At 48.5% G+C, this 19,946-nt stretch overlaps 1 protein-coding gene across 3 annotated transcripts in view; it reads right to left on the reverse strand.

Annotated features, from left to right (window-relative positions):
- Positions 1–19,946, reverse strand: part of LOC119465271 (puratrophin-1) — a 464,152-nt gene that overhangs the window by 405,417 nt on the left and 38,789 nt on the right. The window contains exon 1 of one of the 3 annotated variants that reach the window (XM_037726072.2): positions 1,580–2,353. The exons of the other annotated variants lie outside the window; for them this stretch is intronic. Within the exon in view, the coding sequence (XP_037582000.1) occupies positions 1,580–1,594 (15 nt within the window). The 5' untranslated portion in view covers positions 1,595–2,353. Of the gene's footprint in view, positions 1–1,579; positions 2,354–19,946 lie in introns of those variants that run through there. 3 annotated transcript variants of the gene reach the window in all.

The raw sequence follows: 19,946 nt of genomic DNA on the forward strand, positions 1-19,946 counted from the left end.
TGGTCTAATATATTAGACTCACGAGAAAGAAGTTGCGACGCATTGCTCTTATGTAATCTGAAATCCTTGGAAGTGGTAACAATATCATTACCTTCGTTCGGATAAAACAACATCAGATATAAAAGTACACATTATACCGTGACAGTAAATGTTTATCTAGCAAAAGCGAACAAACTCGTTCGCAGCCCAAGGTAAGTTGTCATCGTCATCATGTTCAAAAAGTCAAACATTTTCCATCTACTTGATGTATTCTATGATACAATACACCTTCCACATTTCTCCCGGTGCACAAAAAAAAAAAAAAAGGAATAACAAAAAGAAGCAGCATATGAAGTAGGTGCTGAATCAACAATCATGACGAAGTGTAAAGTTAAGGCCGGGGTTGTCTGGCTGGGGTGGAATATGGGGGAGGGTGAAGGGGAGGGTGGGGTGGCGGGTCGCTGATTTCGTGGTGGTACACCCTTCGAAATTTTGATAGTCGCCATGAGAAGAACATCCTAAGAAATAAGTATTTGTCACCAACACGCAGGACGAAAACCTACTCGCATTTTTCAAGCTTCTTTATTTTTTTTTTAATTTTTAGCCCTGCATACGCTACTGCTTTTCACTCGTCAGAAATGAGCAGGCGCGTCCAAGCTTCATTGACAGAAGTTCCTCCGTCGCTCCCGATCATAACCAGAGGGAAGGCTCTGAAAATGCACAAATCCCGCGCCACTAGTTCGGTGACACTGTGTATGTAGAAGAGCACAGAAACGGACTTATTTACTCTGATTACATTATTCTACCAGTAAAGGCATCTCCTCGTGAGAAAATATGCAACATTTTCCTGGCAGGAGTGAACGCACGTGGGCGCAGTGGAAAAAGCTGCGCGCTTATTATCAATATTGAACTTATATCCACGCGACGCGGTGGTCGGCTTACTCGAACCAATTTTCTTGAGCTGGAAATAGTTGCAAGGCAAATTGACAATTGACTAAATTGACAAATACGTTCTGAGCGATAAGCGCATTTTATTTTTCATCCGTTCATGCCGTGAGAGCTGGCAAGCACCAATTCGGAGGGTCGCGTTTTCTTTTCTACCAAATTACAGCTGACTTGATAAGCAACGTTGGAAGCATAAATAGAGCAACAGCAAGCTAAAACAAACCAAAACAAACACTAGGAAATATCAAACACCAAAGCTGTAGCTCAAAAGCTCTGTCGCCCCGACGCCGATCGTACTTCTGTGCTGAAAGCGGAAGCGAAGCTAAGCGTGGACCTAACAAGGGCCTTGTCATTCCCCCATGTGCACAACCAGTACGCGACAACTGTACAGTCGATGCTGTACGACACGGCAAAAACAACAAAATTCTTGAAGCCAGACACATCCTAATCCCATCCATCTATGAATGTAATCAAATAATGTTCCATTCATCTGCTTAAGTAATGCTTAAAAGGAACACAGCTAGGTCCACCTGTAATCGAACAAAACAAAAGGATCAGCGGAAACGTTTCCTTTTGCTTTGTTCGCATAGCTCTATATTGTCAAGTCGACATAGCGTGACTATAGGATGACAATAGTAAGGGATGCCCTACATACCGCTTCCGCAGCCATAATGTTCCGATGTTCAGGCGAAAATTTCCATAGGGTCAACAGAAGCACAGTCCGATGTAGATTCCGATCAAGAAGTGGACACTCTCGCACATCAAAATAACTTGACAACTAGCAGTAGGGCGGGTTCGCGACTAGGGGGCAAGCGAGGTCTGAGCGGAGGTGCAGGTCGCACGCTAAAGCGGTCGCCGATGTCGCGCGAAAAACAAGGACAGATGCTTACGCAACACAAGTGACTCCACTCTTATCGGGCCCTATTTGTGACTACTGCTATCGAGTTCATCGGCGCAAAAACAAAGCCGCTGGCAAAATCTATATAAAGCGAGCCAATCACTCGCGGGTGCGAGAGAGATGCGCCGAAGATGCGTCCGAGCCGGTGACAAGTGGCCGCGGGGAAAGTCCGCCGGCGCGCGCGCGGGTCACCGCAGTGGGCGGCCGGGGCGCCTCGCGTAAGCTCGTGCGCGTGTTGCAGGGGCGTCACGTCACAGCGCGGAACACGTGATCGTGCGCATCACCAAGGGACCCCGAGGACAGCACGCCGTCAACGCGACTAGGAGGAGCGGAGGACGCACGCGACGATGCTCGCGGCGAGACCGTTACTCCGCGAATGGCTCCGTGGCTCCCGCGCCGCCACCGCCGGGGACCGGTGCAGAAACATTTTACTTTCAGTTTCGGATCGTGGGAAAGAGCGAACGCCCGACGTAGGAGAGAAGGTCGTCCGCCGCGGCGGTGATCGGGAACGCAGGGCGGAGTAGAGTATCTCACACGTCGAAGGGTTCCCCTATCGGACCGGCCTGTCGTTCCAGCCGACGCCGCACGCAGGGTGGGTGCGCTGCGGACGCTTTTTTTTTTCTCCACGCGCACGCGCTGTGCGCTCTTTGGCGTCGAAGGAAAAGCGCATGGAAGCGGCGCACGCTGGCGACGAGAGAGCGCGCTCACGGGATGAGGAAGAGCAGGTGATGGTGCAGACGAGCGGCGCCTTCAGTTATCGTTTCTTTTTGTTTTTACTCCTCTTCATCATTTTTTTTTCCCCTTGCAGCTTTGTGCTCACAGTGGTGGGCAACGGGCGCCGGTTGGCGCCGTGGGTTCCGAGCTGAGAGCGCCGATCTGGGCACAGTGCTGCCGGGGCTCTGCAGAGTGGGGAATAAAAGGTACTTTTCGAGCCATCGCCCCTTCGCCTGCCGTCGTCGGGAAGGGAGAGAGCGAGGCAGCTGGAAGAGAGAGGCTCGTCGCACCCGGTCGGGCAACGGGTACGGTCGCTCGGCTCAGGCTCCAGGTTACCTGCCACTCAATATTTTACATGTTCAGCTCGCTCTCCATCCGACCTCTCGCCCTGGCTGCGTTTTGTAACGCGCAGACGTCCGGAAACAAAACGCAGCAAGAATGGGATAAATGCACTCAATCGGTACCCCACTCCTGCGATTTTCTTCGTTATTTTCTCTATATGAGCGATGGGGAGAACTTTATTAATATTTCAGATGTAGCGCAGGAGGAAATCCTAAGCACACTTAGACTAGCAGGATGGTGATCAACGCCAGTGCCTTACTGCGTCCGTGACGTGCTGGGGATTACCGAAATGTAATCATCAGTAGAGACCGGAACTTTAGGCAAAACTTCTTACGCTGCTATCACGTCTATTTGATATTTACACGTGTACTTGCTTATCTATCTCCCGTGACCGCGTTTCACCGACTAACAAATGTTAAACGTTATCGCTACACTACAGCGTGACCATATATAAGCACGAATTAGGCCATTCTAAGCACTTTAAGAAAGGTTCAATTGTGCCTATACGTGCAAATTTCAGCATTCGCGCCTAATTTGGTTTTTGAGAGCCTAAAAATGCCTTTTCCTGAGCGTTAAGGGCTTAAAAATGCTGTTTTCAGTGTTTTGAATCGCTTTAGCTTTGTTGCGCACATTTTCACGCTAAATCCGCTAGCAACATTAGCGCCTATACTCAACCTCTAGAGCCGCAACACGTACTGGAAATGTCTTTGCACTTCGGTGTTCCTTGTCCCACATTGCGAAATGACAGTAGTTGCCTTGTCGCCGTAGTGCTTACTTTGTTTCCTCTTACTATAATCCTTATTTACCGCTGCATGAAGTGCGCCAAAGATGCAGAAAACATAGACGCTCAAAAGTGTGCCGCTCCGGCAATTGGGCCGTGTCTCAGTGCTACTCAGTGGACTCAGTGTTCTGTCGGCCATGCGGAAAGCAGGTGAGAAGCCACTGCTATACTCGGCTCATGCACTGAAAAGAGCGGTGTAGTTAAAGTGCGCGCTTTCTCATTATATATATATATATATATATATATATATATATATATATATATATGTATGTATGTATGTATGTGCATGTGTGTTTAATATTTCGCCTAATTACACGATTAGTTGTCATTAATTAATTAACTTTGAATATGTTAAATCAGAGCAAGATTGTCAATCAGAAAATTGTAAGCCATCATGAAAAATTCCCGATCCATCTTTGTTGCTCTATACGTGCTACATGAATTTTCTTTTCCAAGCCTGAAAGAAGCTTGCAAAAGCCAGCGGCACTTTTTCATATCCTGCGGGTTTTCTTTAACGCTTGAGAAAAACTTTTATGTAGCACGTATGTAGCAGTTTTCTGAGTAACACATTTGCTCTCATTATAATATCTGCGAAACAAATAAAAATTATTTCAGTCAAAAAAAAAAAAAAAAACTTGAGTCAGTCTTGGAAAAGAGCACCGGGTGCTTTATGCTCAAGAAAGTGTCAGAAGTTCTCAGTGTCGGTACAACCTATTCCCAACCCTTCCTTTTCCACGTGGGAGGCCGCTCTTCGGGCCACTTGCTCGGATGACCAGCTCTGGCTGGTGGACCGGGCCTGCCTAGAGATGTCGGCCAGGGGGCTCCCGGACATATAGGGGCCCAACCACATTTAAATAGATGAAATAAAGTTTTTATCCATCCATCCATCTCAGTGTCCAACGTTCTGTGATTCGAAACGATGTGAAAACGCTAGACATTCCGTTGTACAAGTGCGCGCCGCTTACACCTGTGGACGTTGAGCGCTCGTTTTCTGCATATAAACTGATATTGCACGACAGAAGGCACAAATTTAGCCCAGGAAACCTCGAGATAGTGCTCGTTAGCCACGACTTCCATAACTTTTATTTTCTCTAGCCAGACACCATACAGCAATGCTGGAAACGGGCACACTTTCACCGGCACAGTGCTTTCCTTGTTTCTTAAAAAAAAAAAAAAAAGATAGCTAAGAAGCGTGGAGTACCAGCCTTCTTCTCTATTATAAAAGCGCAATGCAGCGTAAAAACTACTCTGGAAGCAATCAATAATTGTGCTTTGATGTGCCTAAAAGGCCATTTTTAGTGCTTAGATATGCCTAAAGTGCACCTTTTAGTGTCGATTATAGGCGCCTAAAACAGCATTTTTTAGTGTCTAAGTAATCGTGTAATTAAGTCTCTACTCATCAATATATCGGGCGAAATGAAAGACAACGAACTATTTATCGAGGCAGCACTACAAAAATAGTGTGAATAGTTGTTACTGTGACTAGGGCAGTCCACATGGAACGCAGTACCACAATGACCATTTTGTGGCATCGGCAAACTTTCTTCTCATATATCGCTTCGCATATATCTTACAATCCATCGCGTCGACTCAAGAGCATAGCACTTCAGAGGTGCTCAAGCCAATGATGAAAGACGAAATAGAAAGGAGAACGATCCAAATAGTGTTACGATCGAATGTTCATATTATTTGGACTGTAATGTTCATTATCACCTCCGAAAAGAAGTAAAAACCGAGTAGATTCGTTTTGATGTGTAAAATTTCGCAACTTGCATATAAAGCTGCAGTACATTTACACGCGACGTTTTATTACGCCTTTTTTAAGATTTCAAGGGCCTAATTTTTTTTTTCACCATGCTCATTATGCGTTTCACTTTATTTCGCTGAAACCTCAAAACCTTCCATGATAGAAAAAGTCGTGCATATCCAACCTACTGTAGGAATCGGTCTAAGCGAAGCTGTGACACCCAGACGAAATGAGGCATCCCGATCGGAGACGTGCCGTAGTGGTTTTCTTTCTTCTACGCGCGTAGCGGATTTCGGCGAAGAACGCGTCCCACAACCGTCCACAGCGATTGCAGAACGCGACACAGCGCCACCGTTGGCCAGAGCATCCAAACCTTCGGGACATTTCGCTGTGCCTTCGGACGCCACAAAAAAAAAAGCCTAACTAAATGCGGCATTCCCAACCACAATCAGTTTTGTTCCACTGAAGCTGTAGAATTGGAATTCAGCAAATATAGTTGCGAATGCATGACTTAAAGCGCGGCTCATTTTTATTAGTAAATTATCGCAATGCGACGCAACTCACGAGCCAAACGTCTCGAAGCGCTAGCTTGCACGTGGAAAACTGGTAAGGGTGTTAGTCTGCCTTTCCATGCATGCGTCTGCGGGCTAATGGTTATATGGATCATCAGGCTATTGCGCTGTGGACACGGCTTCGAAACTCGTGCACTATCGGACACGCAATTTTCATTTTTATTGAGCGATAGCTTGTACTCGGCGAGACAGCCAACGGCGACAACAAGCCAAAGCCTAGGGAGGTGGACAAAGAATGCGTCGCTTTAATTATCCGCGATACTGCACTATCCCAAACCGTCGCACGTTTCTTGGTTTGCAACTTCTGCGCCGCTCGTCGTTGTGGCTAAGTGGATATAGCGTTCTGCTGCTCAGCACGAGGTCGCGGGTTGGAATCCCTGCCGCGGTGGCAACATTCCGGCAGGCGCGGAAAGCAAAAGCGTGCACGTACATGAGCCCAGGTGTTCAAAATTAATCCGGAGCCCTCCACTATACTTCCTCTGGCGTCTCTGGTATGTGTGTGCGTCAGAGAGAGAGAGAGGAAAGGCAGGGAGGTTAACCAGAGGAGAGTTTCCGGTTTGCTACCCTGCACTGGGGTGGGCGATATAAGGTTTGGAAAGAGGGCAAAGAGAGAGAGGAGAAAAAAGGGAGAAAAAAGTCTGCTGTCAAGGAAATGGGGTAAGCGAAGTTTGCCGTGTGTTTTTTCGGTGTACCTTAGAACGAATTGCACTGACGAGTACCACGTTGTCCTCGAACCACAACCGGTCAAACGCAGTGCCGCTGGCTCCGAAGTTCCGGTTGAGAAACTCGCGCTGAAACCTGGCCGTCGCGCCGGGGCAGTTGGCGCTAGCGTTGCCGAGGCGTGCACCACCGTTGTCGGGTTCCTGGAGGGCAAGATGACGCCAGCGTTTCGCCTGGGGTTCGAAAGTCCTCACGCTAGAATCGGCACGTTGACGACAGGCGCTTTCCCAAGCGAGTTCGCGGCGCCATTGCTGAAACGCAGCCTGCGTCTCGACGGAACGTACCACGCGTGCCTTCCCATCCATCCGCGGAAACTTATCTGAGGCGAGGGAAGCCCGGCGAAGCGCGCGCCAACCCTCTTTCCTCCCCTTTCCCTCCTCGCAACACACCAAACGACCCAGATTGTCGTGTGCATCACGTGAGCCGGCGCAGCTTTCCACGCACCTGCTCTTTCTTTCTATACTTTTCTTTCTTTCTTTCTTGTCCCTGGCTCATACCCGCGTATCCAATGCGGGTATGCGCCACACGTGAGTTTTTGCGCGTGACAACAACGCCACCGAAACTTGGGAACCAATAAAGCTTCGCTTAAAAAAAAAAACAGGAACAGGTCACAGAAAAGCCTTCCAATCACAGGCGTTCACATAGGCCGGTCGATCTCAAGGAGCGCATTAGCGCTTGCACGGCCTTCTGATGTGATGGTAAGTCGCGTCGATGTTGCAAAATCCTTCTGACAGAGGCTGGTCGTCCAACTGGTTCAGCATGACGGAAAGCGATTGTCTCTGCACGTTGTACTGTGGGCTCTGGCAAAAAACATGCCGAATTGTTTCCACGTCGCCGCAATTGCCATACGTTGCGGTGTTGGCCATCCCTATCCGGAACGCATAGGGTTTGTTTAACTCTGGTATGTAGTTTCCGTGCTGCTTTGGGACGTCAAAGTCAATTTATTGAAATATGTGCGTGAGACCATATAAAGTGACTGCGTTCGTCTCTGTGCGAATTGACATGCTATGAAAGAGGAAGCGCAGCTATCGTAGACATAACTTTGCTAATGTTCCGGAATATAAAATAATACGCACACTCTTCTGCCCTCTTTCACCCATGTTACCTTGCATGATGTGCATATTAGTGCTCTCGAACAAATACAATACTTTACAACAAGATTTGTCTTTACCAGGTACGACCGTTTTCCTGAAGAAAACAAATGAAGCAAGAAATTGATTGAATTTTTCCTAACGCAGAGGCGCAAAATTTTTCTTAATTTATTGTTTTTTAGTTTATCACAAAGAAACGGGAATTTTTTCGACAACCTACACGCACCTCCCATGCATGTTTCAACGCCCAAAGATGATTCATTTAAGGTTTGGATGTATATCAATTCAGAACAAATCTTTACAAATAATTATGGTGCATGTTGAAATCTATGTTAAGTGAAGCTATCATGAAGTGGTTAATTGAATGCTATATGCGAACTAAACGCGATGCGTACAATTGTGTGTATTTTCATTTTATGTATCGTGTAATATATGCAATGTTTATGCACCTCACAGGTCACGACTTTATGATCATGCAATGTTTGTTTATGCGCTTGTTCCCAAGCTTCGCCGGAATGCAACCACCAGTTCAGGTGGATGCACACTGCAAGACGTGGGTGATGTTTGATCCTTGTCGGGGGAAGGATGGGGTGTAGAGGTGTTTACAGAGAAAAGAACGACAGGTATCTAATATGCCCCTTATGTTGCAGTAGTGCAGATGTGTAAGTACATTTTAGGCTTATATACCTTCCGTTTACTACTGGGAGGCTAGGCAAACAGAGCCTTCGCTTGAATATTCCAATTTCCCTAGGACCATTGAAAATTATAATAACTTATCCGTGAGCGCTGCGTGAAACGTAACTTCCCTTACACTCACTTGCCCCCCGTAATGAGCTAAGTTCACACGACGCGACGGATCGCTGTTGCAGTCTACAGACAGGCAAGTGAGCTGCAACGAATCGCGACGCTAGCAGATCGTCTGCGGTACACTTGTGCGCAGCGTGATTTGGCGGCTATGTCAAGTACGCCCGCGGGCTGAACCAGTTCAGATATCAGTCAGGTATCAGTCAGATTTACTGCCGCTGCGCATCTGTCCGGGAATAAAGAAAAGCTACGCGCAGACATTGGCGCGATGACTGCGTGCAGTTGTCGAGCACGCGTTCTGTCTAGTCAAAAGCGAAACGACGGGCGGGCAGAGAGCGACATTCACCAAACAGGTGTCGGCCGCTCGCGGTCACAAGTGCCTCGTCCGCGAGGCCGATCCTTCGGAACCCATCGCGGTTTCCGGCACGGTGACATTCGGCCGATAGCCCAGTTCTGGCTGCGTCCCTTAGTAGGTGCCGGCAGGCAATGGCTGCAGAAAAGCGCCTATAAGCCGCGCGGTAAAAAGAAAAACAAGAGCCGCGGGGGTCAAGCGGAAGGAGGTGAACCTGGTCTCTGCGGCGAATCTAGATCGACCCATACCACCTTAGCGGGAGCCACAAACGCACACACACTCGACGCACCACAATTGAGGTCGTTGTAAAAAGAAGGCGGGCACAGCCGCACGAAGAGCAGCGGCGGCACTCTGGGGGTCCCCCACTCCCGTAGCGTCGCTCTTGGTCTCACTGCGGCCCTTCTAGGTTACAACCTTCTCCCGCCGGAGGCCGCAGGCTCTGGGCCCAGTTACGTGTCTGTCCCTGCCGGGGGCGTGAGAACGCGCCGCCGCGCTCACTGTGGGTGGGTGTAGTCGTAACTCTCTGCCTTCTTTGTTTTTTTCCCTCCGACTTGGACGGGTGGCTTCCTTCCTTCGCGAGCAGCACGCCGCGCGGAGAGAGATAGCAAGGAGTGGTCCCCTCGTCTAGCGCTCTAGGCGCGCACCACGGGGGCTAAAAGGGTCACCCCTGACCTTGACGTGCGAGGAGGAGGCGCCGCCGCCGAAGCTCCGTGTCCGGAAGCTATGGCTAACAGATTCCCTCCGAAAGAGGTTAACAACCTTGAGCAAAAGAACTCAGAGCCGACGACGCCGTTGAAGCTGCCACTCGTGACGATCACTGCTGCGCATCTCAGAGTGGCGCCGAAGAGGGATAGCGTCGGCCAGCCGGTGCTCGGGAGCTTGCCGACTGTCCAGTGACGAATTTGGGTGACCCGGTAACGAACTTCGCCTCGTGCGAACAGAGGCGAAGTGCCCCGTCTTTCGCGCCGAGAGTGAGGAGTAAGCGAAAGATGTGCTCTTGGGCTTTGACAGCTCGTCACACTGGGACAGAGCGCTCGCCTGCTTGGAAAACAAATGTGCCCGGAGAACTGACGCAAAGCAGAAAAGCAGTGCCCACCCTTGACGACAGGTGTCTGAGCAGACAGTGTGTTCCTGCTAGCAAAAGCCAACAGTGCTGGCGATGCAGATTTCCAGGTAACGGACGGTCGTTAAGCCACCTTCAAATTCCCAATGTGGTTTTCTAAGACGTCAGCGAGAGTGGCGACTTGTGGCTGAGGCTAGCGAATTCTGAATCATAAAAAAATGCAAATAGAGTCCTGTTTCATCTGAAAGCAAAAGGAAATTAATCGCGGCAACTTTCTCTCGTTTCTTTCCTGCAGAAAGATCAGCCGGACACACGAAAAGACAATGAAATCTTGGATGCCACGCGATGACGTCATCGCTGGCACTTTTCGAGCAATTTCCGCCTTGAACTGTGGTTTTGTATCGCTGAGATGATCTTTTTCTGCGCTACAAACGCCGTGAAAGGTAAAGGATAGTAACCTGCGATTTTGAACTGGCTTGGCAAAACCTTTCGCCGCCGCAACTCCTTTCGTTTGCTTTTCCGTCTGCTTTTTCTTCTTCCGTCGAAACAATTACTTTCAATGATGCTTGATACAACACGGGAGACACCCACGATACTCAGTCAGACATGTGCAACTATGTTGCATGTTATTATTCTTTAATGGACTCTGCTTGTTGGATCAAACATACCAATGTTGACTTACTAGTAGATACCATTACCTGACTGCGTAAATCCTGCATGATGCAGAAGAGGCAGTGAACGAGGATACGGAAGTACAGAACGCACAAACTTTTGGTGGGTCTTTTGCAATCAGTGTACGCACGTATGGTGCACTTTGAGACGTAGGATAAGTTGCCTCCTCTTGACCAGTTCCTGCCACTATCATTATTTCATGTAGTAGTTTCCCTCACAACAGGCTGTTACAAAATTATTCTTGGAACACGTGTTTACTTAGGCACATATTGAGGCGAGTACTTGCGGAGTCGCCATCTGTCGGAAGCGCTTCGCTTGAGTAGTATGAGGAATAACGCGGCGCGCTCCTCATAAGATTGGCTGTCGGCGCTCAATAACACACCACACAGAAGCCCTCCTGGACATTTCTGTAAGTACTCTCGAAACGAACGAAGTTTTTTACTGTCAAAATAATAATCTTGGGCAAACAGAAAGCACAGAATGGTTTACAGGCGCTATCTCTTTACCGAATACGCACAGTGAACGCCCACTGCGCGCGGTCGCCGCGATGGAGTCCCCCGAACCGGTTTCGTGCGTAAAAGGTGGGCAATCGCTGAGAGAAAACTATGTGAAATATGCTCTTATATTGAGCTGTCTGTATAACAAAATAGAGCATAACAGAATGAAGCCTCAATGCAGCGATCGCACGCGTTCGCAGCGACCGACAGCGCGTCGGCATGCATGTCCGCGCACAATGTTTCGCTTTCGCTGCGAGTGCGTTTTCACACCGTGCCGTGAGCTTCAGGTCGCAGCATATGAACATCTGACAGTACACAAGCAACCATTGTTTCGTGGATGCTATCAGAGCTGTTCAAAAACAATTTCGTTATAACTCGGGTCTTCGACGCCAACGGCGACTTGTGCTGTGCCGTGGCGACGATTCAATCTTTTTTTCTGCTAAATTCTTGGACGTTTCAATATCATTATTTCTCACGTTGCGTCGCACTGTATGTTAATCGGATTTCTCAGCGAGCAATTTCCTGCTGCTTCTTTTTCTTAATCCAGTACATTCACTGTTTGGTGCTAACACAAACATGAGCGTATGCCATGCCTTTCTTTAATGTGCTTGTTACCGTTCCCTTTCCATTCCAGTGAACTTGCCAGGATCTAGCATCACCAAGCTCATAGACCAAAGCATCATGACATTAGCCGACAGCGCGCGCAGGCCAGCGTCTCAGTGCGCGCTTTCTGCTACTCACCGAACATAGCAGCACCGACGCTGTAGCAGAAATCTTTCTCGCGGAAGTGTTTGTGTACACCCGAGTTGTAGCCGATGGCTGCTTGCCGGTTCTAAGTTTCGCGATCCAAGCTTCATGCAGCTTCTTGTCCAGCGGGTACGTGTGAAAGTTGACATCGGTCTCCGTTGCGTACGTCCGGCACTGCGGCACGGAGCAGTAGCGTACCATGTTGGACGCCTTCAAAGGCAGCCACTATACCTATTAAAGTGCTTTCAAGTGTTGTCAAGCTGACACCCGTAGCGTTAAAACCTCCGCACTTAATCAGAATACCAGCGCAGGTGGGACTTGAAACTTTCGTTTTCAACTCGCTTCGGCGCTTCCGAAGCAGCCGACGCGGCCGCTGTGTCCATGTGATCCCTCATACCACGTCACGCCGACGGAGGCGCCATCTTCTCTAGTGGTGGAACTTGCCCCCAATATTGAGTACGCAGCATCCCGGAACTGACGCTATAGTCGCAGGATTCCAAGTAGATAGTCACTCGTTCTACACGGACGCACTGTCGATAGCGTTTACTCGTTCACTTCCCACAACCACCCCTACTTAGTTGAACTCCTTCAATCCTCACAATCTCCTCCCAACTGCACGCAACGACGCCTGGTTGCAACGGCGGCAACACTACAGCGATGACGATGACGAGGTGATTGAGACAAGGACACTTTCTTGACTTCTATTCGCAAAGACAGCGAAAAGCTGTATTTACGGGAGGAGGCGCTAGGAATGACTGCTGCATACTGATGCCCTGAAATCCGCGCTGGGAACCACTGCTGCATCACGATAACTATACTGCTTACCGTATGTTGCCGGCTGTTGCCTCCGAAATACATGCGCAAACGCCACCGCTCTCCGTGTCTACGTCATCAAACATTGCACAAAATGCTAAGCGCGTGAGGTCAGCGGTGGCTTAGTGCATGGTTATCGTGTCCGGTTGCTACGAACACTTTTCCGAAGCGGCATGAGTTCGATGATCATGGCGAGGATAGAGGGCTGGAATGAAGACAATGGCGCCACAGGACGGACGTGAAGAACAAATCCATCTTGTAGCTCATAACTGCTGTGCCAGTAAAAATCGTACCTTCGTATCAACTGCATTGCCCTAAATTTTGGCAGCTGGGAAGCAGCTGGTCTGTGTACCTGGTGAGTTTATACCTTGTTTTTAATTATACGGCATCAGGTGGAAATTTAATATACTGCTGGAAGAAACTTCGCGAACGCCTCTGGGATAGTACAGACTATTCACAGTAGTTCAAACAATTTTTGGTTCAGCAGCAGTTTGTAGCCCTTTGAATCGAAACCGGGCAAACAAGGAATGCCTCAGGCTGGAGCCAACGTTGCTATAAAGAGATCTGTCTTCGTAAGAACTCACAAGAAGACAAAGACCCACTCACATTAATTGTTCAGCTATCTTCCGCTGGTAGAAATCCAAACAAGACAGCCTGTTCACTTGAAGGCGGAGATATCGCATGCAACTTTTGCTTTGACGACATGCTCTTGTATACAGTCGCCAGAACTACACTTGGCGCGACGTGATTACCGCTTTAACAAGAATTCCACAAAAAGGAAAATGAGTAGGGTGAACTTATGAAGATGCGAGACCACCGCCAGAATGTGCAAACACTTACTCGAACCTAGCAAACGGCGCAGCATCATCTTCAGCGCCTGAATGCGAGCCACTCGGTTAAGATACTCACCACAAAAAAAGACGATCATTAAGAAGCAGAGAAAGGGAAGAAGCAACAAGCGTGGTTGCGGCACAAGCTCGGTGCTCAAACTGTTAAGATAAAATGGGCAAATTTACATGGTCCAGTGCTCCCATCTCCGAAGTAGCAAGCGTATCCATCACAATCATGGAGGCTCCTTGTACCTTTCTTCGCGCTACCTAATTAGTTCAAGGCACGGCAAGTTTTCTCGTTCTCTGTCTTTCTTTCCCCGTTCCCAGGGGCCACGAATTACGCGGTCTAATCCTCGAGCGTTACGGGAGCGGAAGAAACAGGATTCACCATAGCCGGGTGGTGTCAATTGAAAAGTGGGCTGTGACTCCCGAGGCCGATGGACGCCGCCGATAGCTATGTGAGCAGCGCGCAGCAGGAAAGTGCACTCCTCGAAACAGAGACTACATGAGGCGGGAGGTGGTGAGGGAAGCAGGGGAGAGAAGCGAAAATGAAATAAATGCTCTCCCTTTGCTTTCCCAATGAGGCTTTCTCTTCTGATTAACCAAGCTCACAGACAAACGACACCTATAGGGTAGTATGTTCGCGCGCCGCGAACGCGTGTCCTTTTCCCGCGTACCTTTACGGGCGCGATCAATAATTCTGAGGCGTCGATAAGAAACTGGGAGGCGAATGTCACGAAGCACCTGAAGTCACGATGAACAGCACGTGACAAAACCAGCGGGCAATGTAGGCCAGCCCACGAGCGAACAGCGGCCGCATGTCAGACGAGTCAAGCCGATTCCCGCCAACTTCATTTCTATTTTGTCATAACTTAAACCCATTCGCAGGGCCACGGTAACATTTAGAAATCCGAAGAGCAGTAAGAACAACACTAACAACATACTAACCCATAAGAAAGAAGACGTTAAATAATAGAAGAAATATAGGACCATGTACTTGCTTTCGGTATTGTACAAAATATTCTCTAACGTAATTTCAATCGAATTGGGACAACGCGGGACACCACTTGACTTCACTCAGCCAAGAATATAAGTTGGCTGTAGAAAGAAATATTGAACAATGGACTACACGCATGCCATCAATCAGGCAGTTGAGAAGTGTGCAGAATATAACCAACCTCTCCATGTGGCTTTCGTAGATTGTGAGAAGGCGCTTGATTCAGCAGCGATACCAGCAGTCGTCTATCAGTGATACATATGCTAAACAGTGAGAGTGAATCCAATTTATGCGGGTGCCTGGACATGGCGTGGTCTTACTAAAGAGTCCACTCATTCGTTCGCGTCATTCCTTATAAATGATTTAGTGTCCCTCGTTCAATCCTTTCATTTCGGGCGCTCAGTTTAAACGGTTTTTATTCTCAAGTGTACTGCGCCGCTGTGCCTGCTTTCCTGTGACCAAAACTGCAAGCTGGGCGAGTTGGTAGGTTAACACCTTCGAAATAACAGCGAAAACGGACCACGGACAAAGTTTCAGACAGCCGTTGTGAGTCAGCGCTCGTGTTATCTGAATCTTTGTCCATTGTCTGTTTCGCGCTGTTATTTCGAAGATGTTTCCCCTCATGATTTCTGGCACCTGCAGCTTTCACTAAACGCTGGCAAATGCACGTCACGAAAATGCGGTGTGACCTTGTCAGGCTTCGGTTGCAGTGTTTCGCGTCTATATTATTACTTTTACCGGTGCGGTTTCTCAATTACTCACCTTTAATCTGACATAAGCTGAGACAATTTACCCCTCCCTGCTTTTCCTGCTGGCTGGATCCCCTTGTCATTTTCTCCGGCTCCTTCCAACGGCCAAATGTTGCGTGTACAGCAGGAGTATAGGCTGAATCACACGCGAAGCGAGTGTTATTACGTTCAGGGTAGTAGTTATGTTACGTTCAGGGTAGCATTCATTGGGCTGGTCGGCAAAGAGAAGAGACAGATGTACTTGGGTAGATCTGTCTCTTCCCTTTGCCGACCAGCCCAATGAGTGCTACCCTGAACGTTGGATTCGCATGTTTGGATTTCCGACGCATGAGTAAGGCTGTACGCAAGAGTAGACCAGGCGACTCGAGCCATCGTTGTGATAGAAGCTAGACCTGATTATTTTACTTGAAACCCGTTTCTATGGTGCGAGCACGCCATCCGTGTGCTCTAACAAGCAGGTCTAACCTTGAAATCATGCTATGAAGCCGAGTGATTGGAACTGATAAAAGGGCTGTACAAACCACTGGAAATGTTGCGTCGTGAATGCTCGCGTGCCATCACATAGTACCACATGTACATGTAGAGTTGTACTGTTACGCGGATCTTCCGACGATGCGAGCCACGGACCCGCATCGCCAGTCATCAGCGATGACGACTTCGGCTAGATCTCGTCAGTGCCTTCTGTTGTCGCACAGCTCTACCTGAGAAGAGCTTATCGCCCTGGTAGGACGAACTGCTTATAAGCCACTTTCATTTGAGAGTAGAACCGCGAAGAACACTCCAAAGAAAGAGTTTTACTCGCAGCGCGCATAGATTTCGTGGAGCATGAATTCTTTTAAAAAAAATTGGATGACGCTTAAGCTTCGCCTTTAAGAGTGGAACGCGATAGCGTTATCGGGACCCGTTTGCATCGCATTTTTCTTTGAGTCGGTTTCACTGCAACACAGAACGTGGGAAAGCCAGCTTACAAAGACCACGCTTACACCGATCCCCTTAAAGTCGGCCTCACTTTTAAACAGAAATGCATTGCTGGGAAGACGCTTTACCAGGGGGAATATAAGTCGTCTTATATTAAACTGTGAAGGCCCTAGGATCTTTTTTAAATTATTTTATTTATTTTTTGCTATTGCCCCGACGCGCGCGCGTGTCCAAAACGCATTAGGCAGGCCAAGTCCCAATTTGACCAGCCGAGGATGCGAGCGTCATCGGATAAGATTTTCGCAAGTAACATACCCGAGCGCGTCGCTGTTGGTATGGTAGAAATGCTGGAAAAATGGGTTTGGTGTTTGAGTTTCCTCGTAACAGAATTATGTTTTCTCGTACATTCAAACAACAGTCCGACGCCACCATGTCTGTAGGTTACGGTTAAGTTGTACTTTACCATTTTTCTGACGGATTTGACTGTGAGAAATTAAATTGTTGGTCACTATCACCTTGCACCACGGGAGGGCCTGTGCGGTCGGGGTGGTTCGGGATGTTTTTCTCCACCACGGACGCTGATGCCGAATTTTCTGCGACACGGGGCCCTTAACGCCATCGCGTTATAAACGCTGTTTGAAACGACGTGACAAAGCGGCCCATGCTTACGTACTGTCGGCCAAAGAAGTAAACGGACCACGGCTTCGGCGGCCGGAGCGGCTGCGGGGCCACACCGCGGCACTGCTATCTCGCTCCGCGCGCTCACGGCGAGATTGATTGAAAACTTTATTATTCCACCGAGCTGGGGTGCCCGCCTCTTAACCTACACGTAAGTAGGGGGAGGGGGGGGGGGGGACGGAGGACGAAGTAGTCCCTGTGCTTTGAGGACGGCGAGTACTCCGAGTGACGTTAAACTTCGCCCTCACCCTCACGCCGGGGCCTAACAGCTTCGCAACTTAGCAGCTTAGCAAAATAAACAGGTTAGCAGAAGAATTACAAGTTGGGCGAGTTTGTTGGAGTTAATAAAGAGCGTAGTGGTATCCTGCATCACCCCATTTCAAAGGGAATGCTCATAATATCCATCCATACATGGATCCATCAATGCAGCAAAGAACGCGCCGTATATACAAGCAGTGCGAAGGTAATGAAACATTGACAACAACGCAGATTGCCTGGGATTTAATTAACTTTCATTGTCAGTGTAAGTGTAACCATTCAGCATTTCCTCTAAAACTGCAGCAGCCAGCAGGATACGATTACTGAACTCCTTTAATTCCGCAATCGTCTCTCCTAAAGACAGCGTTCACTACCAGAAACGACAACGCATATACGAGTACGCCACCCAGCAGACGCTTCTCACCTTGTGGGAATTTGGACGTTTCGCCGACGTCAACTGCCGGCCTGTGAAGTTTCTTTAGCGCGACAGCTGCTAACAGCTCGGAAGTGGGTTTGCTCTGTTCGTACTTTACGTTACGCCGTCGTCACGTCAACCCACCATCGCCGTCATAAAACTATTTTCCCTCACTACCTCCTCACACTCAACTTGTTCCTCACCATGAGGCGAAGAAAAAATGAAGTTCGCCCTACCACCACATGCTAACCACTACGCTATACATTTTGCCCCAAAACTTGACATTTATTGCAGGAAGTTTTGTGTTTGAGAGTATCTGCAGAGTTCTGAGCGAGCCGCGGGAGTGGTGACGCCTGAGCACGGTATTTCAGAGGCGGCAGCAAGCAAAAATCTCCCGCACCATAGCTGATGGGGGAGACCCAGCATGCTGACGCTCGCAGCGCGGCCTTAAGCGCTGCAGTTATTCTCAGCATGCATCTCGCAAAGACAGCTCTTTGATGTCAGTTAACGAACTGTCGTTGTCATGCAGTCATCGTTGCCATGCCGCCACCACTGCCGTCGTTGTCATGTTTAATACAGTTGGTGGGCTTTGCACAGAACTACAAATGTCTGGCACGAAGTTGAGGGCGTTTGGGCCAGACGGGGGAGTAATTGCTGTAACAGTAAATGAGTTGAGAGACTGAGGAATGGACTCAAGTGTGATTACTTTTTGGTTTGTCTGTTTTCTCTTTTTTGTTTCGGTTTACGCTATTCCCCTTCCAGACTGAAGCCAAAATGTCATCCTTCGTAATGAAGATAATCAATCAACCTGGCTTTCCGATGACTCTGAGCTAAACCCTGGATCGTCTGATAAAACTGAAATTTAGTTCTCGAGAAAATTACAGGATACCGTTATGCCTAAGTTAGATAGCGTTGATACCATGCCTAATAATCATGATGCTATGGCGGCTGAAATAAGTAAGAAGCATGGCTACATCCAGTGATAGATAGACGACGTTATCATTTTATTAAGCTAGCAGGCATCCAGTCACCAAGTCAGACTTCTGCAAAAGACATGCAGATACCTTGAAAACAGATGCTGCAGAAGAAACCTCGTATTTTAAAAGATAGGTGACAACGATCGTCCAGAGAGATGTGAACATTCAGAAGCACTGGTTAAAAATACCCGCAGCACTAACTTGGGAATCGAACTGTTTCGAATATCGAACTGTTTCGAACCGTATCGAATTGAACCTAATTCCGCTTTGTGGCAAAATGTAGTACGCAAGACTGTTAACCGGAACAGTAACGCAATCACGGCACTTTTTGAGCACGTAGAGTTCTCAAAATTACTACTAGGCAGAAAGCTTCTAGCAAAACGTTATGCTTTAAGTATTGGCTGACTTCAGTTGTGCAACTACAACACGCGCCTTAAGTTAGTCAGTGAAATTAGGGCAATTAATGTGAAGCGTGTTTAGCAAAAATTATATTTTTATCTTCAAGCATTTGGTAAACTGAGACAGTCGTCATAAGTGGTACATAGCTTGCTTCTCATAAAGAAAATATAAAAAGAAAAGCTCAGCTCCTGGAAGCCCACTAAACTTATTCCTCAAGTCATGAAGCGTGCAAACGAAAATCTTTGTGTGCATAATTAATGCATTCTGGATGAGTCCGGTAATCAACTGAATCGGAAACGATGAAGCGGAAAAAAGAAAGAGTCCCCGCAGAGACGCCGCTCTATCAGAACAAGAAGAGTAGCCGGGAGCACACGCTTCAGTGAGCACACGAAGTACAACAGGCGGAAAGCGCCCAGTTCGTTAAATTTAATCGCTCACATTACTTACGACACCTACTGCGCAACCTCCGCGCGGTGGAAACATAAAATACGCCGGTACGTACGCGCAGGAAAGGCCGCGCGCTCTGCCACGCTTCCTCAACCCCGGACAAGTCCCCTCAGGGGGAGCACGGTTAGACACAAAGTAATTTTTAACATTTTTTTTTTTTTTTTTCTCTCAAGCACTGCCGCAGCGGATTCACAGTTGCTTTCAGCCCCTCTTTTTCGCTTACAAAAGAGCGTGTCCACTCTGGACAGACTAATCGGAAGATGCGCGGGGTAGGAGACGGATGGACGTGTGACGTCAGTGCGCCAGACGCCCTGGCGCCACCTGGAGCGTGTAGCGGAAGCTGTGGCCGATGACTGCGCACTCGCTGAGAAACGCATCACCTGAACGGGCCAGACTGGCTGGCGCCGGAGCGGGGAAACGTCGGACACACGAAACGGGGTGCGCTGGAGGGTGAGCGGGGGTTCCGGCCACGGAGCGGGGACGCGCGGGCGCACGCAAAAAAGAGATGGCATGGGTGGTGCCCCTTGCGCGCCTCGCGATC

This window comes from Dermacentor silvarum, chromosome 1 (genome assembly GCF_013339745.2).
Source record: "Dermacentor silvarum isolate Dsil-2018 chromosome 1, BIME_Dsil_1.4, whole genome shotgun sequence".
NCBI classification, from domain to species: Eukaryota; Metazoa; Arthropoda; class Arachnida; order Ixodida; family Ixodidae; genus Dermacentor; species Dermacentor silvarum.